Consider the following 11,803-nt stretch of genomic DNA (forward strand, 5'->3'; position numbering starts at 1 on the left):
AATCAGCTCTGTAGTAAGCTACTTGCTATGTTAGGTGCTACTTTCCTCGTAACAAGTTGATGATTAGACTGTCCTTGTTCCACTGCTCATGTGTGACTAATGTCTGCGCCATGGAGATCTGCTTCTGTATGTTCAATGTGAGATACTTTGCAATAAAGTGTCTGCATGGATATCCTGGCTAACAGCTGGCACGTGCAGCTAGCCTCACCACCTACACCACTACACAGCACCGTGTTACACATGCGCACCCATCTCCTGCTGCTCTGTCTTGTTATACCAAGCTACTACCCAGTGTAGACATTGTCATATTTGAAGTACAGCGGCCACAGCCGGTTGTTGAACCAGGACATTTGTGTGTCCACCACAAAAAAGAATTACAAATGATTTATTTACATGGTGCCACCAGTTAATTCTAACAAGTTCTCTGCTACTACCAAGTGTTGCAGTAAAAGTTCATTTCATGTATTTTTTGACACTGTACAGCATTTTGAGCCCAAAAAGTAAGAATGCAGACTTGGAGAAGCCAAAATAACGATAATGAATTGAAAATGCTTTTGAAATGAGATGTGCCACGAGGGTAAAATCAGACACGCTACATTTTAATTGTGCTGCAGTGAGTCAGGGTCCATCTTGTTCATCAGCCCCTCTTTGCTCTTTCTGTGTGCCTTAAACAGAAAACAAAGACTATGATGCGTACCTGTCCTACACTAAAGTGGACCCTGACCAGTGGAGTCAGGAGACCAGAGAAGAGGAACGCTTCGCCCTGGAGATCCTCCCAGATGTCCTGGAGAAACATTACGGCTACAAACTCTTCATCCCAGACCGCGACCTCATTCCAACAGGAAGTAAGCACCGGGACCCTGCTTATTCTGGGTCCTCTATGGCTGTTTTAGCTGCTTAAGAGTATTTTTCATACGTTTCATCATGAGTGTTTGTTGCCTGTTTTGTGTCTTCATCACCGTCTTGTGTTTCAGTGTTTTTGTACTGTCAGGCCAGACCCAGCGGTGTATATTCACACTCACAAGGATGAATGGATGATTGTACCACGATTCCGAATGAGAGAGTGAGGGGGAAAGTCACATTCAGCTCAACACCGATAATAAGAACCATACTATATCCAACAAAAAGAAAGGAATGTAGTATACGAGGCATTTTTGGAGCTGTAGTGATAAACACATTTATCATCCTCGCTGGTTTTCATCCGTACATTTATAAATCCATGGAAAATTCTGTCTGAACGTATTCTCCTGCGTGCTAACTGTGCTAGGCAGTCTGTCTGAGCCAGTAGTACACAGTGTGCTCTAGTTGGTAGTGATGCTGTGTGTTTGTAGTCTCGGCTTCATGTGGAACAGATAAAACACAAACGCGTCCTAGTTGGACCATACAGAATTAAACATCAGTGAAGGCTCAGAGCCATGCTGAATGTGCTGCCTCGCTCTTCTAATCAAACCCCAAAATTGCCAACAACACTATAGATGAATGTCCAATCAGGGGAACGTGGTGATTTAACAAACGCGGGAATAAAAGATGAATGAGAGGTGATGAGGCCAACTTTTATGACTATGTGTTTCTGTGTCTGTGTCTGTGTTCTTCCTGTGACCTGAAAATGTTTATGTTTAGGTCTCACCAATGAGCATTACCAGGATGACACACGACTCTTTGGAGGTACTTGCCTTCAGTCTTTTCCACTTGTATCAGCTGCTGTCATTTACCTGTTCCTAGGAGGTGTCACACAGATGCTTGGAGTGGTGCTGTTGTGCTATCTGGTCTGGTTTTAATAGACAGTGACTCAACCTTATCAATCATCTGCTGCCATTTGGTGTCGCAGACGCACAAAGCTTCCTTTGTCTGTGGGTCTGCCCTCTGAAGTGTTGACACATAGAATAGTACTTTAAGTTGTTCCAGCACCAACAGGCACGCGCACACACACACACACACACACACACACACACACACACACACACACACACACTGTGCTTTTATTATTTGTACGTGTCTAGATACCTAAGTGCTCACCAACCTGTCAGTCAATCTTGTTGACAATTCACATAGATCTTCTACTCTTGAAGTGCGTTAGCTCCTATGTACCTTCATCCACTTCAGTGTCTTCCTGCCATCAACCGTGACTGATACAGTCACATTGCTACTGCACACATGTGGAAGTCTGTCAGTTCTGTAGCTTCATCCAAAACCAGTAAAAGTGTTGGAACTGAGTCTTCAGGAGCCACGTCTGGAGGATCGTTGCTCACAACTTAGATTTCGCTGTGATTTAATTGCTTTAAACATCTGAATAATGCTGACAGAAAAGCATGATGCGATTGATATAAAGTAATAATTCATGTTTTGTCACACGTAGATTTAAAACACCTATTTTCTGAATGGAGTTCTGACTGAGCTGTTTGACAGTGTCTAGAGCTCAGTTCTAGAATATGAGCATGTGAGTTTTATATTTTTCAAAACAGTTTTTTTATATACATTTTATCATAACAGGATAACTTCTATGTGTAGCAACATGCAAATGTAAACCTGTTTGAGCCGGTAGATGTAGCTGTTTTCTGTTGACATCGTGGGTGAGGAGTTGGTAAAGGTTGGTGACCACTGTTCCACACACGCTACACTCAGATTAGTGCAAGGATATCAGGTGCTGCAGGTCGACAGCAAACTTGTCACGTTGCAAGTTTTGTGTCTTGTGTTTTGTGTCTGATGCTGTATGTCCAGCCATTGTTGCGTGTTTTGTCCTCACTAAGCCCCCCCGTGCTATAAGTACATCCCTAACTGTGTCACCACCCTCATGCCTGTGCGTCTGTGTTTCCTGCAGCCTACATCGAGGACGTTGCGCGCTGTGTCGATCAGAGCAAGCGCCTCATTATAGTCATGACCCCCAACTACGTTGTGAGACGAGGCTGGAGCATCTTTGAGCTGGAAACTCGGCTGCGCAACATGCTGGTCACCGGCGAGATAAAGGTCATCCTGATTGAGTGCGCTGAGCTTCGCGGCATTATGAACTACCAGGAAGTGGAGGCTCTCAAGCATACCATAAAAACCCTCACTGTCATCAAGTGGCGTGGCCCCAAGAGCAACAAGCTAAGCTCCAAGTTCTGGAAGCAGCTGCAGTACGAGATGCCGTTCAGACGCACAGAGCCCATGCTCACCCATGAGCCGGCACTGGACGTCAGCGAGCAGGGCCCCTTCGGAGAATTGCAGACCGTCTCTGCCATCTCCATGGCAGCAGCCACCTCCACCGCCATGGCTACCGCCCACCCTGAGCTACGCTCCTCCTTCCACAACACCTACCACACCACGATGAGGCAGAAACACTACTACCGCAGCTACGAGTACGACTTACCCCCAGGAGGGACCCTGCCTCCTCTCTCCTCCCTAGGGAACCAGCACACCTACTGCAACATCCCACTAACGCTGCTGAACGGACAGAGGCCTCCAGGGAAGAGCCGAGAGCACAGCCTCGAGGAGGCACACGCCAACAACGCCATGCTCCCGCTCCTGCCCAGAGAAACCAGCATCTCCAGCGTCATCTGGTAACAATGAAGAGACAGAATCAGCTAGTCAGAGACGGGGAGGTGAGACTTGGACCGCTAGGAACACGGCGGTGGTTTGGATCCATTTGGTTCCAACTGTTGTTGACTGGCAACACGTCGTGAAGCTACAGCAGCTTTCTGAACAGTTTCCATTGTTTGTTTGTTTTTTCACGAGGACAGCGACTCCATTACAGGGGATATTTTCTATGTGCAACCGCAGGAGATTTCTACACATGCTAACTGTTTCATCTACTTGCGAGAGATGGACTCGCAAAAAACTCCACATTAAAGACTCCGTGGCAATTGTGGACACACCCACAAAAACACAGTTTAACATACATACACACAGACAAGACACACACACAGACACATACACACACACGTACAAACAAACAAAAGGAAAACAGGGTCTTGTACATATATTTGAATTTATTTGTAGCATCAGTGTTTTCCTGTTCTGTTCTCTCGTTTGTTTTATTCAATCATGTTTGTTGCCTTCTCTATCGTAGGGTTTTTTTTTCAGAGTTGTACATTGTTTATTATTTTTTCTTTTTGAATTTGTTTGTTTGTATGATTTCAACACACTTGTTTGGAAAGCTAGACTGCTTACGCTGTTGTGTTTTTATTTGTTTGTTTGTTTGATTTTAAAATCTTTGTGTAGTTTGATTGAATTTCTTAACACGTTTTGAATTGCCTGGACACTTCGACAGCTTCCAGGAGCTGGACTTTCTTTTTCCGTTTCTTTTTTTTTTCTTTTTCTTTTTTTTTTTTACCTGTAAAAGGTGTATCTAGTTTAAAAGGAAACTCTCTTTTAAAAAATCATAGAATATGCAAAAATAAGGAGAAGCTGGCAAAAATGTGCCGCCCTGTGGGGCCGAGAGCGAGGCAGTGCTAGTCCACTCTAATCAGATCGACCGATAGGCTGGCGGGTCTCCCTCTACAGCTTCTTATTTTCTATTGAAACAAACAGCCTTGCTGTTTTAGAGCGATAGTGAAATGCCTCACCTTAAAAAAGAAATCTGTAGATTATTTTAAAAGAATTCTATTTTTATAACAGAAAAGAGGTTGCTTGAGACGTCATTTGCATTTCATCGACCATCGAAAGAGGATTTGTGTATGTGTTATGCCGGTTTTGTACACTTGCAATGTGTTACCTGGTTTGTTAAGAGTTTAAGGTGGCTTTTGAATCCCACATGAAAAAAAAATGAGTGTTGTTTTTTTTTTTGTTTTTTTTTTTGTTTTCAAAAGTAAAGCATTTTCAATGTTTTGTTTTTTCAAACATGATATTATTCCCATTCTCCTTTGGTTCATATGGAGTAGTTCCTGTTGAAGGAAAGAAAAGACAACACTTGTTTCGAAGGACTTTTTAGATATATTTGAAGGTGTGATTTTTTTGAGTATGCATAGCAAATAGATATGTATTCTATATATAATATAGATATTTATATAAATATATAAACACAGTTTTCACATGGAAAGAAATGTCTATCTTTATAGAAACACAATCATGATCAGTTGCCCTTACTTTCTCACTGCACATTAAAAACATTGATTTCCTTTTGATGATTCTCTTTTGTATTTTACCTCTGATGTTCACTTTGATGCAATCAACTTTAATCTTTCTTTGTCTGTTATCCTCACTGTCAGTCAGAATCCCAATTGGGATTGTGGCATCTTACTGTCACCGAGTTCTTTGTGTCATCTCTTACTGGCACCTAACTGTCAGGCAGAATCCCGATTGTCATCTCAATCTGTCTGCGGACCGTTAATCTGAGTCCTGAGTGTCATCTCAGTCTGTCACCTGCCTGTCATCCCGACTGTCGATCAAAATCCTGACTGTCATCTTGACTGTCATCTTGTTACCTGTCAATCAGAGTGACAACAGCGACCGACTATGAGGAGAGGCTCATCTAGACGAATTGATGATCAGCTGATGACCCTAAAACACCGCAGACTCTAACTTCATTTGCCAGCTGTCTTGTGACTGTCAACACCACAAGCCTGAAACAGCACTGGCGCACAACCCGTTTCTCTTCCTTCACTTGCCTTTTATCATTGTCAAAAATAGCTGCACAGTGAATTAATTCCACTTCAGGTTCAATGAAACCTCAGAGGAGACGTGGTGAAATGTTCATGGAAGGTTTCATTTATTGGACCAAGAAAAACAATAAGACATCATCTGACATCCAGGTGTGTTCTCTTCATATAAAAAAAAAAAAATGAGTGGGAAGCTATAATGACAGAGCTCATGAATCTGATGGAGGGGTGGCGTGGCTCAGAGGTAGAGAGGCAATCTAGCAACCGAAGGGTCGTTGGTTCGATCCTCACTTCTCCCGGTGACCATGTCCAAGTAACCTTTAGCAAGATACTGAACCCCCAACTCCTCCTGATGGCCCTGCGACAGACTGGCGACTTGTCCAGGGTGAACCCCGCCTCTCACCCAATGTCAGCTAGGATAGGGTCCAGCCCCCCCACAACCCTTAATAGATAAGCAATATAGAAAATGGATGGATGGATGGATAAATCTGATAGTTTCAAATGTGCATGTATGAGGTCTGAGCATCTTGAGCTGTCACCATGTGATTGCAGTTTTCCTGGGAGGGGATGTTTATTGTATGGCGTCCTCATTGCTCACTCACCATGTTTCCTGTCTGTCTGACAAACATTTTGATTTAAAGCCACAGTCTCATTTGACGCCTGGGTGTTGCTTGGCAATGCATACACAATGGAGCTTGAGTGCTGCCAAACAGTGCCCTCTCCTGGGGTTTCACATGACGTACAAGCAGTGTTTGTGATCAACCAGTGGTAAACACGGAGAGAGAAAGCATTTTTACTGCCTCTCTGGAGTTCTCAAGAGAGAACAGAACAAAACTGGGACACAAGTAAGAGACGGGGACAGACTGAGTTCAAGCCACCATCAAAAACATGCTATGGGGCCTTTTTCTGGAGCCTAGAAAAAAACAAATTTATCTTGGTGCCGTGTGCACAAAAAGGATTTAGATAATGTATACGGAGGGGGGAAAGGGTTATATTGATAGGAAATTAAATGAACCGCTGATTGTCACTGGCTTTTGATAACAAGCATGAACACACATGTTGTCCTTCACCAGAGGAAGAACTGGTGGCAGAAGTTGGCAGCATACTGCCAGACAGCTGGAATTTTATTAGCAGACACAGGATTAATAGACTCTTTATTACCCAGAGCAATTAAGGGCTTAATTGGAGAGAAAATAGGCCCTGCTTGGGGGGGGGGGGGGGGGGGGGGCGAGGAGATTGTGTGGATATCTCCAGAGCAAAGTCCAACCTGGAATGCACGCTGTCTCTGTAAATGTGTGACTTCTTGCAATCCCGCTTGAGGCCACCAGAGGACATGAGAGAGTCGTCAATAATGGCTCATTTCAACATGTAGTGATGCCTCTGGTGTGGCTCCTCCTATTGGTGCCTTCGCCTCCTTTTCAGTCAGAGACGTTCTGTTTCAGTTGAATGTGGTTATTGTGTCGTGAACGTGAATAAAACAGCAGGGGCATTTTTACTTTCAGGCACACTTCACTTGTAACCACTTTTTTTCCAGTGAGAAAAGAATTGCTGGGAAAGCAAAATAGTTACATGACCGGAAATGAAGTTCTTGTGTCTTCCTTCTGCACATGCAAGTTAGCGTTATCAGTGACCATAGAATTCCTGTTGCTGTAAATGTGAGTGTGAACTGTTGCCTGCCTCTATTCGGCAGCCGCGTGATGACCTGGTGACCTGTTCGATGTATACCCGCCTCCCGTGATCCTCTAGGGCAGGGGTGTCAAACTGATCCAGTAAAGGGCCGGTGTGGCTGCAGGTTTTCAATCCAACCAAGCAAAAGCAACACCTGATCCAACAAATGAGCTGTGTGGACACAGCTTGATTGAGTTAAATTGAATCAGGCGTTGCTTTTGCTCGGTTCGAATGAAAACCTGCAGCCAAACCGGCCCTTTACTGGATCAGTTTGACACCTGTGCTCTAGGGGGTACGCGGTATAGATAATGCATGAATGAATGATTACCAAATAGCAGAAGCTAATCGGTGAGTCAATAACCAGTGTTGGTGAGGGAAAATGTCCCAGGTGTCGCATCATACCTGCGTGTACCATCCATCCTTCTCACTCTGCATCATTTTAAACGACTGCCTTGCGTCTTCTTTTCAGCTCAGACGCGTTCACACAGCCTCCGCGTGCTGCTGCTGCTGCTGCTGCTGCTGCTGCTGCTGCTGCTGCAGGGACACAGAATGGCAGTGCTTCCAGTTTTAAGGTCCAGCCTGGAACAAGAGGTCAGGTCGTGACCCCTTGGTTCTGTCCACAGATAAACAAGGATTTTTCTTTTTGTTTTCTTTCACAGAAGATTTATATCAGTCCATTTATTTCTGTCTATTTTTTCACACCCCATATCGTTATCCAATATTTCATATAGATGTAAAATAGCAACTTCCTAGCCAGGTTTATTTTTAAGCACAGGAATACAAAGGCCTTTGAGCAGTTCCTGAGTAAATGAGCTTAATTTAAGAATCAGATTCTTTATATAGAAAACTGCTAAAGCCTCATTTTAGAACAAAGATAAATCGTTTTCAATTATCTCTCTGATTCACGCACATGATTAAATCTATCAAACTTGATTTTACTTCCAAAATTCCTTGCAGAAACATGTTTTCTGTGTGACTGAACAAAACTATAATAAAATACTTCAGTAGATGAGAGTGATTTAGAAACTGAGTAGTTTTTTATTACTTTTTCTGAACACTTAATCAAACGTTTCACCAGTTTTGGGGGACTTTAATGGGCATTTATCTAGCCTGCTAACAGATTGGCACTGGTTTCATGTAGAATCGTTCATCTTCATTATCCACACTCATCGGAGTTGAAGTAAAGTTTCCTTGTTCTGCGATTTCTCTGACATTCCTTCTGTACGGTTTAATATCTCACACATGTAGCGTAGTGCGTACCATAAACGTTGCCATTATGATTGATTCCCCTGCCAATTATGAGGCCAAATTTGGAGTTTTATCACAAATAAGCAGAACTTCATTGAAATGTGGATATGTTCTTGCAGAAAGTCTGACATACAGCAGTTTAATATGCTACTACACGTTGTGTCCCAGGCCGTCCTCCGGTAAAATGTAATGTAGTCTTTATTGAGATGATTTTCTAAAATCCCTGACAATGCTAGAGGAAGTAGAACTTGACCGTGAAATAGTTTAATTTTTCCCCAGAAGAGTTCCTTGGATGTTTCGCTCTCTCTCCTCTTTACAGAACTCTTTAAGCTGCAGTTTGAGTTCTGAGGTGTAATTTAAAAATATGTCATCCCAGCTCCACTAAATCAGCTGGGGTTCTATGTGGAGGAAAGCTTGGCGCTATGTTTTACGGTGTGTCACCGTGATGATGTCATGACCTCCCAACTGCTTTGTCTTCTTGTTCAGTTTCAAGATGATCCCCTGCACTACCAGGACAGGCAGGACATCACCTGATGCACTTCTACTCTATCATTTCAGCATCCGTGTGTGTGTGTGTGTGTGTGTGTGTGTGTGTGTGTGTGTTGAACTCTGGTGATCTATAATGGCTGTTTTTACACAGCCTCAGTTACAGCTTTAACTGTGACTTGATGAACTGGGAAGCGGACAGCTGGGTGTCACTCTGAAACTCGTATTTGACGGAATGAACCTTTATCAATTAGTCCTGTAGACAGCATGAACCAGTGTGACCCGGATTCCTCAAGGTAGCGTGTGTCAGATTTGTGAAAAAAAGCAGTTATCAGTGAATACATGCTAAGACTATCTGAACTTTCTAGGTCATACACCCCCCAGGAAAGTGTGTCAATAATAACAGCGCCGACACACTCACACGCACAAGCTTAAAAATAAGTCACAGAGCAAGTTTTATTTTAGAAAAATAGTTTATATTAAAAACAAATAAGTTAGGCTACGAATTACAGCCACTGCTTTATAGTTTTCCTCTATCATGACATATCCCTGCCCTCGCATCTTGATCTCCCTCTCTCTCATGCGCGCACACACACACACACACACACACACACACACACACAAACACATATTCTTGCTTGTGTCGGTCAGTTCACAGTCCTTTACAGTAGATTTTATTCAGTCCCTATCCTCCTTCCTATCCAATCAGAGTTTTGGAGGACACACCAGTCCATGTGGCAGCTGAGCTGGCTGGATTCACCTCCATCCTCGGTCTCTGCTCTGGCCTACTTCCCGTAGAACATCTCCATGAGCACCTCCTCGATGTTGACGGTGCCTATGATGGGTTTAAAGAAGAGCTGAGCCACCACCGACGGGCTGATGGACCTCAACATGGACAAAGCTATGAGCAGCTTGGTGAAGCGCGTGGAGTCCTCGCGGTGGATCAGTCTGACATGTTCGTTCAGAGCCTGGTGAGCCTCCCGCCGCAGGGACTGGATGTAGTGGAGACAGTGGAGACCCTCCAGATCTGGATAAGGAGAAATAATGGGACAGAAATGTGGGGTGTGACTTACTTTTCCATGAAAAAAAAAATCAATAAGGTGAGAGACAGCTGCCACATAGAAATACAGTACCTTGCTGTTACCCAAAACACTCAATGATCACAAGAGCTGATCACAAGAGCTGATCAAGAACTAGTAGAATCCACTATCAATCACACAGAGCGAAAGCTGGAAAACCTCTGAGTTGGAATGAGGCCTCTCTCCAACAAAAAGTTTCAATAAACAAAACGTGAAATTCAAAACTTAGCTGAAGAATGGATAGTAATGGCTCTGAATGAGGTTTGGGGGGCTGCTAGTCAACAGGCCCCATGACAACATAAATATTGGGCTCCACCAACCATATCAATTAATGTTCTTATAGGTGTTTGACCCTCCCCTCCCCGCACCCTCTTCCTCACCCATGGGTGCTACCTGTGTAAAAGGAACTTGAGGGCACAGATCCGCGCCACCTTTGACCTACCCGGGTTAAACAACACTGCTCCCTTCAGGTAGGCATACTCCTTGGTACTGATATCTACACTCCAGCACTTCTTCAGGAAGGCTTTGATAGCGTCGATATCCACGACAGAGACCCCAGCTGTGGCTCTGCTCTGGCCGGTCAGCACCTCGCTCTGCCGCTCTGGTACCCCAGTGAGGATGCGCTGCAACATGCTGGGCTCCACCGTCTCCGTGGTCTCAAAGTCCACCCGGTCTTGTGCGAGTCCCAGCACGAGTAGAGGCGCCCAGCCGCTCCTGATCAGCACCAGCTGATCGTCCTCCGGTAGCTCGCGGAAACACGGGACATTTTTCACGAAGCGTAGCGTCTTCACCAGAATCGCAGACGCGGCTTTGCAGGTGACCTGCGGGGAGCGGAGGACGCCTCGGCGCCGCGTCGCGCCGCAGGAGCACGCCTGCTGCCGGGGTTCCTGCTGAGAAGCTGGCGGGACTCCGGAGGAGGTCATGTGGAACAAGTTGTGTGTTGTTTGTTGCTGCTGCTGAGCCTGCTGCTGCTGCTCCTCGGCTGCAGCGAGGCTGTCACTCTTCAAAATGCTGTACAGGATGCTGCTGTTACGGCCGCTGGCACCTCGACAGCGGCAGCCGTCCAGCGAGGCCATGGTCGCTGGACGCTCTGCATGAGCCGGAGCTCCGCGCGTCCCTCTGGGTGTGTGAGGCGCTGGGGCAAGGGTCACTGCGGAGGTAGCGCTGTTATTGTGGCCCCTGATAGCCCCGAGTGAAGGGCAGCGCGTTTATATTAGCTCCCGTCTGTCCCTGGGCTTTGAGGGCTTGTTCTGACTCGCTGCGCAGCCAGCCTCCCATGCTCAGGCGCCTCCTCCTTCTCCACCTCCTCTTCCTCTCTGACACACACACACACACACACACACACACACACGCAAACGCATGATAAAGTTTTGCAAGAAACCAACAACCCAGAGCACCGTATAATGCTTACAAAAGTTAGAGGAGACTTATAAACAACACCAAGTGTGTCTGCCAGATGTCAGCCGGATGGCTCCACACCAACAGCAGTAATAGGCCTGTTAAATGGATTGTGTTGTTAATTGAGGACAAACAGTGGAAGAATCAGAGTCGCTTCTGTTCTCAGCATCACCTTGACTCTCCCGCTGTGCTGTTTATCAGGCAGAAGCTGGTGAAGAAAATATAGGCCACTGACAGATCTGAAGGCTTAATTATTTTAGGGACAATTTATATGATTTTCTATGAGAAAGAAGCAGGAAGGGCTGAGCCATGAAGGCCAGCTTCCAACCTTGACTCGGACACACTGATATT

The 11,803-nt window shown here is 45.1% G+C and overlaps 2 protein-coding genes across 9 annotated transcripts in view; one reads left to right on the forward strand and one right to left on the reverse strand.

The window, feature by feature from the left end:
- Nucleotides 1-5,335, forward strand: part of il1rapl1a (interleukin 1 receptor accessory protein-like 1a) — a 161,043-nt gene extending 155,708 nt beyond the window's left edge. For 5 of the 8 annotated variants that reach the window (XM_086220333.1, XM_086220335.1, XM_086220336.1 and 2 more), the window contains 3 exons: nt 675-845; nt 1,621-1,665; nt 2,819-5,334. In XM_086220333.1, coding sequence (XP_086076459.1) covers nt 675-845; nt 1,621-1,665; nt 2,819-3,540 — 938 coding nt within the window. In that variant the 3' untranslated portion in view covers nt 3,541-5,334. Of the gene's footprint in view, nt 1-674; nt 846-1,620; nt 1,666-2,818 lie in introns of all 8 variants that reach the window. The other 3 variants (XM_086220330.1, XM_086220332.1, XM_086220331.1) reach the window with 3 other exon arrangements.
- A 4,121-nt stretch (nt 5,336-9,456) lies between these two features.
- nr0b1 (nuclear receptor subfamily 0, group B, member 1) lies at nt 9,457-11,329 on the reverse strand. The gene is made up of 2 exons (XM_086221245.1): nt 10,497-11,329; nt 9,457-10,002 (listed from the first exon to the last, which is right to left on the reverse strand). The coding sequence occupies exons 1-2, from the start codon at nt 11,128-11,130 to the stop codon at nt 9,761-9,763; spliced, it is 876 nt and encodes a 291-aa protein (XP_086077371.1). The 5' UTR covers nt 11,131-11,329; the 3' UTR covers nt 9,457-9,760.
- Between the last annotated feature and the right edge of the window lie 474 nt (nt 11,330-11,803).

Source organism: Aulostomus chinensis, chromosome 12 (genome assembly GCF_037954235.1).
Source record: "Aulostomus chinensis isolate RoL2024-O1b breed Wild chromosome 12, RoL_Achi_v1.0, whole genome shotgun sequence".
NCBI classification, from domain to species: Eukaryota; Metazoa; Chordata; class Actinopteri; order Syngnathiformes; family Aulostomidae; genus Aulostomus; species Aulostomus chinensis.